We start from the raw sequence: 14,161 nt of genomic DNA, 5'->3' as shown, positions 1-14,161 counted from the left end.
ATTTGACACAGGGCACAAGAAGGGGGAGCAGCTGGCAGAGGGACAGGGAGAAGCAGGCTCCCCTCAGTGTAGGGAGCCCACGGCAGGGCTTGATCCCAGGTCCCTGAGATCATGACCTGAGCAGAAGGCAGACACCCAACCATCTGAGCCACCCAGGTGCCCATGAAGACAGCTATTTTTTTTCAGTGCTCTACCTAGCCTGAGACCAATAGCTGATCCATACAAGTGCTAAATAAATATTTGTTGAATGGATAACAAAAAGGCACCTTGCCTAAGAAAAATACGGAACAGCTAGCACTAGCCTACAAGGCCCTACATGATGCCCTACTTGCTTCATCTATGATTTCACCTCTTACCAGCTGCCCATGCTCTCACTCTGCTCCAGCTACCTTGCCCTCTCCACAGTTCTATGCTAGCCTATTCCAGCTTCAGGGCCTTGCACCTGCTATTTGCCCTGACCGGAAATGCTCCATTTCCCAGTTATCCACACGGCTTGTTTTTTCCCTTCAGATCTCTGTTCAATATCACCTTCTCGGAGAGACCTTCTGTCTGGCCCCTCCCGCAACCCTGCGGTCCCATATCTGGCTTTTTCTCTGCAGCGTTTATCACAGCCTAATTTCTATTCTTCGGGCTCTCAACAGAACATAAACTCCATGAGGGCAGTGATTTGTCTATTTTATTCGCTGCTCTATTTCACAACACGCCCAACAACGGAATTTCAGCAGCTGCTCGATAAATAGTTGCTGAATTAATAGCGCCATAAACGAGCATTTGGGTAGCGGCGGTCTCCAGAACAAGAAACCGCGCCATCTTGGAGGTAGTTTTGGTTGGAGCCCGGTCACGTGACTGGCAGTCCCCGCTGGCCCGCCTTTGAGGCTGGGGAGGTCCACGTGGTCCCGGGTTCTAGGGGCGGGCCGGGCGACGGAGGAGGTCCTGCGCAGGCGCGGGCCCGCGCGCAGGCGCAGACGCGGCCCGGGCGCGCGGCCGGCGGCGGTTGGCGGCGCGTGGGGCCGGCGGGCGGTTGCCGTGGGCAGGACCCGAGTGCAGGCAGCTAGAGCCGGCGCCATGGTGGAGAAGGAGGAGGCTGGCGGCGGCATCAGCGAGGAGGAGGCGGCGCAGTATGACCGGCAGATCCGCCTGTGGGGATTGGAGGCCCAGAAACGGTCAGGGCCAGAGCGCTTGTGGGGCTGAGGGTCTGGAGGGGGGCGTCTGCCCTGAGGCTTTCGCGGCCCTCACGGAGCCGGAGGGTCTGATTTGAAGCGAGGAGGCGGGAATTATGTGCCGGGGGATGGTGGCGTTCTTGAGAGTCCCCGAGGGGTTGGTTAGGGGTGTTTCTGGAAGATGTGGGAAGCGGCGACCTCCGGGGTGGCACGGAGGGTCGTTCCGAGGGAGGCCTCTGGAAAGGGACGGTGGGCGAGCCTTGAGGAATGAGGAGGACTCAAACTCCGGGCCGCGGCCGCCCGGAGGGAGTGGTGGTGGGCGCTTAGGGGTAGGAGGGCGCAGGGGAAGGGTGAAGTGGGAGCGTAGTTCATTCATTCCTAGGTAGTGGGAACCCGTTCTCTGCTGGACGCTGAGGGGACTGGCGAACCGAACAGGGGCGAGCTTGCCTACCTGTGGCTCCTAAAGGGTGGACCAGTATGAAAGGAGGAGGGCTTGGGGGAGTTTGGGAGCAAGTTATTTCAAGTGAGACTCTAGAGAGTCCTGGAGAGCCTAGGGGCTGGAGCTACTCAAGAGGTTGCTTATGCCTAGATACGGGGGTGTGTCTAGAGAGAGGACTGCACACTGGGGTTGGGCATACCTGGGTAATGAATAGATATCGGAGGGGATGAGGACTTTGAAAGAGGTGATTGATTTGATCAAATATATATATTTTAAATGTTATTTATTCATGAGAGACCGAGGCAGTGACATAGGCAGAGGGAGAAGCAGGCTCCCTGCGGGGAGCCCGATGTGGGACTTGATCCCAGGACCCCGGGATCACGCCCTGATTCAAAGGCAGACGCTCAACCACTGAGCCACCAGGCACTGGATTTGATCAAACATTTATTGAGCACCTGCCACAAGCACTGTTTGAGGCACAGAGCATATATTAATGAACTAGAAGGACTCCTTGCCCGCATGTAGTGTACATTCTGGTGAGGGAAACAAAAAACATAAATAATGTATTAAGTAATGCAAGTGCCAGAGAGAGAAATATAGCAAGGTAAGAGGATCAATAAAGGATACTGAGGTGGGAGTGCTATTTTGATAGGGAGGCCAGGGAAGGCCTCTGAAGAGGTAACATTGAGCCTCAGACCTGTATAAAGGAAGAGAGTCATGTGGAAGAATCTTGCTAGCAGAGAGAAAACAGTGTAAATAAAATCCTGAAAAAAAAAAAAAAAAAAATCCTGGAGGCCAGGGCATGCTTGCCAAATGAGAGAAAGAAGGTGATTGGAACCAAATGAGGAGTAGCTTTTTTTTTTTTCAAAGGAGGAGTAGCTTTTTTATTCCAAGTATTCTGGGAAACTCACTGGAGAGTTTTGAGCTTAGGGAATAACACAACCAGATTTGCATTTCAGAAGGTTCACTCTTGGCTGTGGGGAGAATAGGTTGAAGTGGACAGAAGTGAAGATGAGGATTCTGGTTAGGAGATCTGTAATAATCCCCTTGGGACCTAAGTCGTGGTAGCTTGAAACTCTAGAGAAGGGGAGAAATGTACTGAATATATTTTCTTTTTTTTTTTTTTTTTTTTTTTTTAATTTTTTTATTTATTCATGATAGTCACAGAGAGACAGAGGCAGAGACATAGGCAGAGGGAGAAGCAGGCTCCATGCACCGAGAGCCCGACATGGGACTCGATCCCGGGTCCCCAGGATAGCGCCCTGGGCCAAAGGCAGGCGCCAAACCGCTGCGCCACCCAGGGATCCCCTGAATATATTTTCAAGGTGAGGAGGAGGCAGGATTTGTTGAAGGATACAGTGTGCGGGGTATGAGAGCCAGAACTCAAGGATGATTTTATTTTATTTTAATTAATTAATTAATTTTAAAGATTTTATTTATTTGTTCATAGAAACACACACACACAGAGAGGCAGAGGCAGAGACACAGACACAGGCAGAGGGAGAAGCAGGCTCCATGCAGGGAGCCCGAAGTGGGACTCGATCCCAGGACGGGATCATGACCTGAGACAAAGGCAGACACTCAACCACTGAGCCATCCAGGCATCCTAGAATTAATTTATTTAAGGGTTAAAGTGGCAGGCAGGCCAAGAGAATTTAGTTTGAAAGGTGGGAGTTTCTAGAATTTTTTGGTGAGAAAGTGTATGTGGTAAGGTGGGGTGAATCTGAGTTTTCAGTCTCCTTTCAGGTATGTAGGGTTTTATGAGGTTGAGGGAGGGAGCATTGTGTGAGGCAAGCATTGAGGCAAGCATTGGTCTGAGGATTGAAGAAGGCATCTGAAGTGGAAAATTGGGAAGTAAATGGTGAAAATAGGTCTGAGGACATAGGTGGAGCTGATTGATTTTAGGGACTGCTATTTGAGGTTTTTTTTTTTTTTTTTTTTTAAGATTTATTTATTTATGATAGAGAGAGAGAGAAAGAGAGGGGCAGAGACACAGGAGGAGGAAGAAGCAGGCTCCATGCCGGGAGCCTGATGTGGGACTCGATCCCGGGACTCCAGGATTACGCCCTGGGCCAAAGGCAGGCGCTAAACCACTGAGCCACCCAGGGATCCCCCAGGGACTGCTATTTGAAGGATTGAGTGTTAAAAGGTCCTAAAGGGTTGGGAAAGGGACCCTAAGCGGGGGAGCTCGAAGTTTTGTTTGTGGTAGGGCAAAGCTGGTGAAGGTTAAGCTGGAATGTAGTGCGAGAACTGACAAAGGGGTAGTAATGATTCCTCTGAGGAGCAGTAAAGAATGGATGGGGGCTGCTAAGGAGGAAATGATGTAAGAGACCAATCAAAGTCAGGGTATGGAATTCTTGGAAGAGATGAGAGTTATTCTCAGGCAGCGGAGAGCCACTGAACTTGGTAGAGAACCTGAAAAGGATTGAGGGTCCTGGGAGGTAAGGAAGGGGTTATATATATACCTTTATAATTTGAATCTCTGTAGACAGTCTTGCAGAATTTGGTATAGTATCTTCATGTCCATTTTCAACTGAGTCTCATAGCAGCTCTCTGAAGTAGGAAGGACAGTGATTTCCCCTGTACAGGCAGGAAGGAGGCTCCGCAAAGCAAATTGACTTGGCTCTAAGGAAACTCCAAGTGGAATAGGGTAATTCTGGAGCCTCGGGTTCTTTTGTGGAATGGAAAATGGCCTAGGAATTGGCAGGCTGCATTCTGGCAGAATTTTATTACTACTTCTATGTGATGTTGGACCAAGGTTATCTGAGAACTGGAAAGGAGAGTAATAATAAAAAGTGCCTTAAAAAAAAAGTGCCTTCAAGGGAACTCACATTGTCTAGAAGTTAAAAACTGGGCTATATCTTTCATGTGGTGTTTTAAATTGTTTGAAATTAGTTGCCAGCATTAAAGAATTTAGAGAACTTGGGACACCTGGGTACCTCAGTGGTTGAGCATCTGCCTTTGGCCCAGGGCATGATCCTGGAGACCCCGGGATCCAGTCCTGCATTGGGCTCCCTGCATGGAGCCTGCTTCTCCCTCCTCCTGTGTCTCTGCTTCCCACCCCCCCATGAATAAATAAATAAAATCTTTAATAAAAAAAAAAAAAAGAATGGAAAGGTCAGACATTCCACATTGGTTGACGCTAGGTAGAGGCTGCCTCCGACATGGCACATGGGTTCCTAGTGGTCGTCTCCTATCAGTTCAGCTTCATTTGTTGATATAATTGTCTGGACCCTGTCAGCATGTGACTTTGCATTTCTTGCTATGGTACGTAGCCAGCCCATTTTATGGATGAGGTTCAAGGCATAGAGCAGATTCCCAAGGTCACACACCAAATAAATAGAAATAGGAGTTGATTCTAAGTCATTCGCTTCAGGTTCACCACCCCCCACCAAAGCTCATTTTCTGTGAGGCTTATTCTTACAGTCAAATTAACATAAAAGAGGGTGTTAGAAGCTAGCTTCTTGGGCAGCCCTGGTGGTGCAGCGGTAGCGCCGCATGCAGCCCAGGGTGTGATCCTGGAGACTCGGGAATTGAGTCCCGCGTCAGACTCCCTGCATGGGGTCAGCTTCTCCCTCTGCCTGTGTCTCTGACTCTTTCTCTTTGTGTCTCTCGTGAATAAATAAATAAAATCTTAAAAAGAAAAAAAAGCTAGCTGCTTTGTTAGTTTTCAGAATGTATGCTTCAGTTTTTGCATTTCCTTTCACAACATAGGCCTGTCTGATTTTTCTTGCACTCAACAGTAGTTTATTCCATATCTAAATGTGAGGAAGGGAGAGAGGTGACTGGAAAGATGAAGTACATGATGAGTTCCATGAGGACAAGTTCTTATTTATTTATTTATTTATTTATTTATTTATTTATTTATTTATGGCACAGAGAGAGGCAGAGACACAGGCAGAGGGAGAAGCAGGCTTCATGCAGGGAGCCTGACGGACTCAATCCTGGGTCTCCAAGATCATGCCCTGGGCCAAAGGCAGCACTAAACCGCTGAGCCACCAGGGCTGCCCGAGGACAAGTATTTTATAAATGTCTGATAATTAAAGGAGTTTGATTGGTCTTATTAAAATTTCTAGTGCTTGCAAGTATGTAGACGTTCAGATGTATTTGTTGAATGAAATGACTGTACGTTGCAAAGACCTGGGAGATCAAGAAACCTAGGTTCAATTACCAATTCTACTAACCAGCTCTTTTTTTTTTTTTTTTCATTCTTTCTCTAATAGGTATACTAACCACCTCTTTTGACTTTAGGTCAGTCACACAATTTGTTGACCTTCAGTTCCACATCTGCAAAAAGGAGGGGCAAGTGTTACTACCTTTCTAAGGACTCAACTCTGAGATTTTGAGTTTACAAGAAAGGAACTTCAGAAACTTCCCTGTTTTTATTTTTTATTTTTTTATTTTTTTATTGTTATTTTATTATTTTATATTTTTTAAGATTTTTATTTATTTATTCATGAGAGACACAGAGAGAAGAGAGGCAGACACACAAGCAGAGGGAAAAGCAGGCTTCATGCAGGGAGCCTGATGTGGGACTCAATCCCAGGTCTCCAGGATCAGGCCCTGGGCTGAAGGCGGTGCTAAGCTGCTGAGCCACCTGGGCTGCCCTTCCCTGTTTTTTAGATACTCATTATCTAACATTGCTATTATTCATAAGAAATTCATTTGGTTCCATAGATACACATTTGCCATAATAGTGGCTGAGTATGTACTGTGTCATAGGTGTCAATCCTGATGGTCTCATATAAGGACCAATTTATTTATTTTTTTTAAGATCTTTAAATTTATTCATGAGAAACACACACACACACACACACACAGAGGCAGAGACAGAGACACAGGCAGAGGGAGAAGCAGGCTCCATGCAGGGAACCCGACGTGGGACTCAATCCCAGGTCTCCAGGATCATGACCTGGGCTGAAGGTGGTTCTAAACCGCTGAGCCACCTGGGCTGCCCAGGACCAATTTATTGTAGTGTTGATAGTGGTTGATAGTTGAATTTGAATCTCAGCCACAGAAATTCTTTTTTTTTTTTTTTTAAATTTTTATTTATTTATGATAGTCACAGAGAGAGAGAGAGAGAGAGAGGCAGAGACACAGGCAGAGGGAGAAGCAGGCTCCATGCAGGGAGCCCGACGTGGGATTCGATCCCGGGTCTCCAGGATCGCGCCCTGGGCCAAAGGCAGGCGCCAAACCGCTGCGCCATCCAGGGATCCCCAGAAATTCTTATTTAACCTTGGATACATTTCTTCTTTGTGCTTTAGTTTTCTCATTTGTCAAATGGAGATAATAGAATATATTACAAGATTGTTGAGAATTACTATTATTTTTAAAGATTTTATTTATTCATGAGAGGTGCAGAGAGAGAAGCAGGCTCCATGCAGGGAGTCCCATATGGGACTCGATAGTAGGTCTCTAGGATCACGCACCCGGCTGAAGGCAGGTGCCAGACCGCTCAGCCACCCAGGCGTCCTAGATTGTTGAGAATTAAATGAGATAATGCACGGAGCCTGGCTCGCTCAGTCAGATGAGGATGTCACACTTGGTCTTAGGGTCGTGAGTTCAAGCCCCATGTTGGGTGGGGGTTAGACGAATAAAAACTTTAAAAAATAAATGAGGTAATGCATGAATGCTGCCTATGCTCAGAATGCGTAGGTAAACTATAGCTACAATTATTTGACAAGTATAAATCATGAGTAACAAGAGAAGCTACATAGGAGATTGAGATAAATAAGGCAAATGTAAAGTAAAAGTAGGGACACCTGTGTGGCTTAGCCATTTGAGCGACTGCCTTCAGCTCAGGGCTCCATCCTGGGAGTTATGGGATCAATCCCAGGATCGAGTCCCACATCAGGCTTCCTGCAGAGAGTCTCCCTCTGCCTCTGTCTCTGTCTCTCTCTGTGTCTCTCATGAATAAATAAATAAAATCTTAAAAAAAAAAAAAAAGTAAAAGTTAGTAGGATGAGTGGAGACTCTTTTTAAAACCTTTTCTTCTGGGGCACCCCGGGTGGCTCAGCAGTCCCAGGGCCTGATCCTGGAGACCCTGGATTGAGTCCCACTTCAGGCCTGCTAGGGCATGGAGCCTGCTTCTCCCTCTGCCTGTGTCTGCCTCTCTCTCTCTCTCTCTGTCTCTCATGAATAAAATAAATAAAATCTTATTTAAAAAAAAAAAAAGACCTTTTCTTCTGCTGTCATACTAATCCAAGCCTTCATTCTCTTTCGCCTTAACTGTGACACTCTTCCTCCTCCAAGAATCTCCTCCCCACCTCCTACCAGCTTTCTGTTGCGCTTAGAATAAAATTCAGCCCTTACAGTGCCTTCATGATGTAGCCCCTTCTGTCTGTGACCCACCTCCTACTATTCTTCCCTTTGTTCACTTTGTTCACTTCCCTTTGTTCTTCAGCCACTCTGTCCTTCCAGTCCCTGAAATGCCAAGCACTCCTCTGCTTCAGGGCTTTTGTATTTGCTGTTTCTGTACTTGTTCTTCTCCCAAATATCTGTATTTCCTCCCTTCCTTCCTTCCTTCCTTCTTTCCTTCCTTCCTTCCTTCCTTCCTTTTCAAGATTTATTTGTTCATGAGAGACACAGGTACAGGGAGGAGAGAACCAGGCTCCATGCAAGGAGCTCGATGCGGGACTCGATCCTGGGAATCCAGGATCATGCCTTGAGCCAAAGGCAGACGCCCAACCGCTGAGCCACCCAGGCGTCCCGCCTTCCTTCCTTCCTTCCTTCCTTCCTTCCTTCCTTCCTTCCTTCCTTCCTTCCTTCCTTCCTTCCTTCTTTCTTTTCTTTTCTTTTCTTTTCTTTTCTTTTCTTTTCTTTTCTTTTCTTGTTTTCTTTTCTTTCTCTCTCTTTTTTTTTTTTTTGGTGTTCCTCTTTCATTTCATATTTAAAAAAATTTTTTTTCCTCTTTCATTTCATTTTGGTTTTTGCTCAGCACCTTATCAGAAAGGTCTAGTTGTCCAGTCTGAGTAAAATAGCATCCTCCATCATTCTTGATCTATATCCTGCTTGACTTTTATCACTTATTTTTTTTAAAGTAGGTTTTACACCCAACGTGGATCTTAAACTCAGTGCCCTGAGATTGAGTCGCTCTACTGAGTAAGTCAGCCAGGTGTCCCTGATTTTCATCACTTTTTGACATATCCTATCTCTTCCATAAAATAAAAGCTCCAGGAGGTCAAGGATTATGTCTGTCTTGTTCACTCCTATATGTATATTTTAGAGGGGTGCTTGGCATAGTAGATGCTCAATAAATATTTGTTGAATGAATCGTTCTTTGCAGGATGGATTACAGCCTGTTTCTTAGATTTGAGGCCATCATGTTTCTGTGCATTTAATGAAAACCAAAATTACTTCACTGTTATTTTGACTTGTTTTGGTTTTCAGTGATTTGGTGAAGCTTCCACTACTCTCTTATCTGCTTAACAGTGTCTGCTTTCTAGGCTGCGGGCCTCCCGGGTGCTGCTTGTTGGCATGAAAGGACTTGGGGCTGAAATTGCCAAGAATCTCATTCTGGCGGGAGTGAAAGGACTGACCATGTTGGATCCTGAACAGGTAAGATATTTGGCCACCTTATCACTCTTCCTTCATGGTCTCCCCTCTTTAGTATAAACACTTAGAGATTTTGTGAATTCCCATGTGCCCCCTGCAGGCCTCTGAAAGGAGGGCTGGCATTACTGGAGCTGTGGCCTTTGGCCTTCATGGCATTGGCATGTCCTACATGGCGACTTTGGTGAGACTCCTTGCTCTTCCTGGAGCTTGCCTGTCTGTAGTTGATCTCTCCCTTGGAGGATGACAGTGAGGAGCAGAAGGGTGGTTTTTCACTTTGTACCTCTAAACCACCTGCATGACTAAAATTGCAGAATTGCCTTGGGACTTTGTTAAGGTATAGCTAGCCTTCACCCTTATCACCTGTGATTCTGCTTTAGAATGTCTGATGTGAGGCTCAAGAATATACACGTTTGAAAAGTATCTCAGAGCTTCACGTAGACAGTTCACAGTTTGGAAAACAGTGGATCAGAAAGAATGGATGCAGACTGCTTAGCATGGTGCTTGCACATAATGAACATCTGATAATTATATGACTTACCATTTATTGATAATAATCATTGCCAGCTCCTATGTAGCATTCTCTAACCAGTTTCTCCAAGGTGAAAATAACTTCTTTCTCTACATTCTCATGCTTCAACATTTTTTCTTTCATAGAAAATTTCAAATACATACAAAAGTAGAATGACATTTGACACCCCATCTATGTGGCTTCTACAGAGACCAGTCGTTTTTGGTCTGTATTTTTTGGGACAGTATTATTTTTTTTAAGGTTTTATTTATTTATTCATGAGAGACAAAGATTGAAGGCAGAAACATAGGGAGAGGGAGAAGCAGACTCCTCGCAGGGAGCCCAATGTGGGACTTGATCCCAGAACTTGGGGATCAACACTTGAGCTGAAGGCAGACGCTCAACTGCTGAGCCACCCAGGCATCCCTAGGACAGTATTTTATTTTATTTTATTTTTTATTTTTATTTTTTTTTTAATTTTTTTATTATTTATTTATGATAGGCACACAGTGAGAGAGAGAGGCAGAGACACAGGCAGAGGGAGAAGCAGGCTCCATGCACCGGGAGCCCGACGTGGGATTTGATCCTGGGTCTCCAGGATCGCGCCCTGGGCCAAAGGCAGGCGCCAAACCGCTGCGCCACCCAGGGATCCCCTTAGGACAGTATTTTAAAGCAAATTCTAGAAATCGTATTTTTTTAAGGTAAAATAATTTAAAGATTGTGTTATCACATTATCACATGATACTATTTGTGTCTTTATTTTTTGTTTTTATTTTATTTTTATTTTTTTTAAAGACAATCTTTTTCTTTTAATGTTTTTATTTTTTTTTAAATTTTTTTATTTATTTATGATAATCACACAGAGAGAGAGGGGGGTGGGGCAGAGACACAGGCAGAGGGAGAAGCAGGCTCCATGCACCGGGAGCCTGACGTGGGATTCGATCCCGGGTCTCCAGGATCGCGCCCTGGGCCAAAGGCAGGCGCCAAACCGCTGCGCCACCCAGGGATCCCTATTTTTTGTTTTTAAAGATTTTACTTATCCATTTGAGAGAGAGAGAGCAAGCGCATGTGCTCACACATGAATGAACATGAGCAGGGGGACGGGCAGAGGGAGAAGCAGACTCCACACTGAACAGGGAGCCCTATGTGGGTTTTTTTTTTTTTTCCTATGTGGGTCTTGATCCCAGGACCTAGGATCATGACCCAAGCCGAAGGCAAACACCTAACCAACTGAGCCACCCAGGCACCCCTGTGTCTTTCCTTGTAGGCTTTGAACATGCTAAGTAACTAGTACACACAGGTGAGGTATAAGCTTTGTGGAAGACAGTAAATATTAATGAAATTTTTTAAAGCTCATCTTTGGGTTTCAGGAAAAAAGTAATATAAGGATTTTTTTTTTTTTTTTTTTTTTTTTATTATTTTTTTTTTAATTTTTATTTATTTATGATAGTCACACAGAGAGAGAGAGAGAGAGGCAGAGACACAGGCAGAGGGAGAAGCAGGCTCCATGCACCGGGAGCCCGACGTGGGATTCGATCCCGGGTCTCCAGGATCACGCCCTGGGCCAAAGGCAGGCGCCAAACCGCTGCGCCACCCAGGGATCCCAATATAAGGATTTTTAAATCATTCTTCTGCAATGGAAAGAAATATGGGTTAGTTTACTTAATATCACAGTCACAAATTTTTTTTTTTAAAGATTTTATTTATTTATGCATGAAAGACAGAGAGAGAGAGAGAGGCAGAGACACAGGCAGAGGGAGAAGCAGGCTCCACTCCATGCAGGGAGCCTGACATGGGACTCGATCCCGGGTCTCCAGGATCCCACCCTGGGCTGAAGGCGGCGCTAAACCGCTGAGCCACCAGGGCTGCCCACAAATTGATTTTTGACTTGAATTCAAAACCTAAGGAAAGAAAATTCCTGCAAGCAAGCTGCCATATTATTAACTGGCTGAGCACTTTCAGTTTTTGACATCTCCCCAACCACAGTGCCCCCTAGAGGTATTTGGAGGGAGAATTTGTTTGTACTGTAGAGGTTAGAGCAGAGAGATAGGGAAGGGTGGTTCCTCAACGTCAAGGCTCTCAGTGTGGGAAAATGAAATCAGGTGGGGATGATGACTTCTTCGTCTGGTTGGGAGAGTCTGAGAATGGGAAACAATGATAGAATACTGAGGCGTGTGTGATGGGGGTTCTGTCCTTGCGTCAGGACAGTGATGGGTGCCACCCAGTTGTGGAGTGCACAGGCGGACTGTTATTCCTTCCCTCTTCACTTTGAGGACTTACAGTATCTTACCTATTTTCCACTGCAAAGCCTAACTCCTCTGAGTGGTTCTCAATCCCCTCTGTCCTTTGAATATTTGAGAGAGTTGTTAAAAAGCTCTCCAGGTGAGTCTAAAAGTGAGAGAGAGGGGCACCTGGGTGGCTCAGTGGTTTGAGCGTCTGCCTTCGGCTCAGGTCGTGATCCTGGAGTCCTGGAAATGAGTCCCACATTGGGTTCCCTGCAGGGAGCCTGCTTCTCCCTCTGCCTATGTCTCTGCCTCTCTATTGTCTCTCATGAATAAGTAAAAAAATCTTTAAAAAATAGAGTAAAAGTCAAGGAGGGTTGAGAACCACTGGCTTCATGTAACCTGGGCCTAGTCACCTTAATCAGCCTGACTCCCACTTCATAAATTCATGGACACTCTTTGGTTGGTCTACCTTTCACAGTTTGCTTGTGCTTTCTTTCCCTGACTAGGAACATCGTAGGGAGACTGTGCCACTTGGTGCAAAAGCTCTGGAATTTTGCATACTTGGACTCAAATCCTACCTCTTCAAGCTGGGCAAGAGACTTAATCTCTCAGAGATTCAGTTTTCTCATCTTTTTTTTTTTTTCCTTATTATTATTATTATTTTTTAGTAACCTCTACACCCAGTGTGGGGCTCAAACTCAAAATACTGGGATTAAAAGTTGCATGCTCTACCAATTGAATAGAACCAGCCAGGCAGCCAACCCTCTTTGTTCATCTATAAAACAAGGATGTTAATTCTTCAGAGTGTTTCATTTTGTTTACATCAAATATCCTAGAGTACTTGCTGGCTGCCCCATCTAGATAACTCGTGATACAAAGATGCACAAGATTTGGTTCCCATTCTCAAGGTTTTTTCAGAAACCAGAGCAGCTACCTAACTCAGGTTGTGGTAGGGGGACACGAAAGGCTTCCTGGAGCTGTGATCTTGGCTGAGACTTAAAGAAAAAGTAGAAATTTCTCAAGTTGAGGGGTTGTATTTTAGGCAGGAAACTTAGCAGTGTCATAGAAGAGCATGGTAGAAATAGAATATAGCAAGCAGTGCTATTTGGTGTTTTTAGAATGGGAAGCCCAGAGTGGTGGGGGGTGGAAGCAGGTTGCAGGTAAGGTCAAAATCATGAACCCCTGCTAGTAAGCCTTACTGTAAGCTTGTACTCAATCTTCTAGGTGGTCAGAATTCATTAGAGTTTCAAATCTGGGGTGGGTGACCTGGTCCATTTCAGGCTTTCTGTAGCTCACTAGTTACTGTATATGATTGCCCAAGATACAGAGCAGAAGACCACTTAGATGGCTGCTTTAATAGTTTAGCTGAGAGATGAAAAGGGTCTAAGTAATAGCACTGGTGGTAGAAGAGGCAAGAAGCACACAGAGATGACAAATACTAAGTGGTAGAATCAGTAGTATTATATACAGGAGCATAGGGAAAGCAAGGAATCATTGTAGCAGCAGATAGTTCCTGAAGGTCCTGGACACTGTTCTAAGAGTTGTAGTTGCGTTTCATTTAGTCCTCACAACAACTCTGAGATGTAAGGATTGTCATCCCTATCTTACAGATAAGAAAACTGAGGAAAGGGAATTGACTTGCTGGCCCATCCAAGGTCGCAGTAGTTGGTATGACCAGGACCCAGGGATTGTCTCTTGGTAAAAGTCCATGAGCTTAGCCACCCCAGCAGGTGGCTGCTATCAAGGAAATAACAAGGATATAAAGACTGAGGTTTCTCACTCCGGTGATTGGATGGGTGGTTGGTAGGCTCATCAATAGATTAAAAAAAAAAAAAAAAAGTCGAATATGAAGACCCAGGAGAAAATAATCTGGTGGGCAGTTTAATATAAGACTCTGATAGATCACGGCAGCCCTGGTGGCACAGCGGTTCAGTGCCGCCTGCAGCCTGGGGTGTGATCCTGGGGACCCTGGATCGAGTCCCACGTCAGGCTCCCTGCATGGAGCCTGCTTCTCCCTCTGCCTGTGCCTCTGCCCCTCTCTGTTTCTATGAATAAATAAATAAAATCTTTGAAAACAAAAACAAAACAAAAACAAAAAATCTTAAAAGAAAAAAAGACTCCGATAGATCAGGAAGCAATCTGTACAAATAGGAACAATTTGAGAAGTACCAGCAGAAACTAAAAGTAGTGAGTTTATGGGGCTATGCAGAGCAAAAAGAGAAGTGATTCTGAGAATCCTGGGGATACCACACCCAAGAGTCCACGTAGAGACTGG

General features: G+C 45.3%; 1 protein-coding gene across 3 annotated transcripts in view; it reads left to right on the top strand.

The window, feature by feature from the left end:
- The window catches only part of SAE1 (SUMO1 activating enzyme subunit 1), an 82,746-nt gene that overhangs the window by 3,576 nt on the left and 65,009 nt on the right, over positions 1 to 14,161 (top strand). The window contains exons 1-2 of one of the 3 annotated variants that reach the window (XM_072773863.1): positions 964 to 1,163; positions 9,031 to 9,156. In XM_072773863.1, coding sequence (XP_072629964.1) covers positions 9,076 to 9,156 — 81 coding nt within the window. In that variant the 5' untranslated portion in view covers positions 964 to 1,163; positions 9,031 to 9,075. Of the gene's footprint in view, positions 1 to 963; positions 1,164 to 9,030; positions 9,157 to 14,161 lie in introns of those variants that run through there. The other 2 variants (XM_072773860.1, XM_072773861.1) reach the window with 2 other exon arrangements.

The sequence above is a fragment of the Canis lupus genome, chromosome 1 (genome assembly GCF_048164855.1).
Source record: "Canis lupus baileyi chromosome 1, mCanLup2.hap1, whole genome shotgun sequence".
In the NCBI taxonomy this organism is placed as follows: Eukaryota; Metazoa; Chordata; class Mammalia; order Carnivora; family Canidae; genus Canis; species Canis lupus.
The sequence above is the reverse complement of the archived record's forward strand: the minus strand, read 5'-3'. Positions and strand labels throughout refer to the sequence as shown.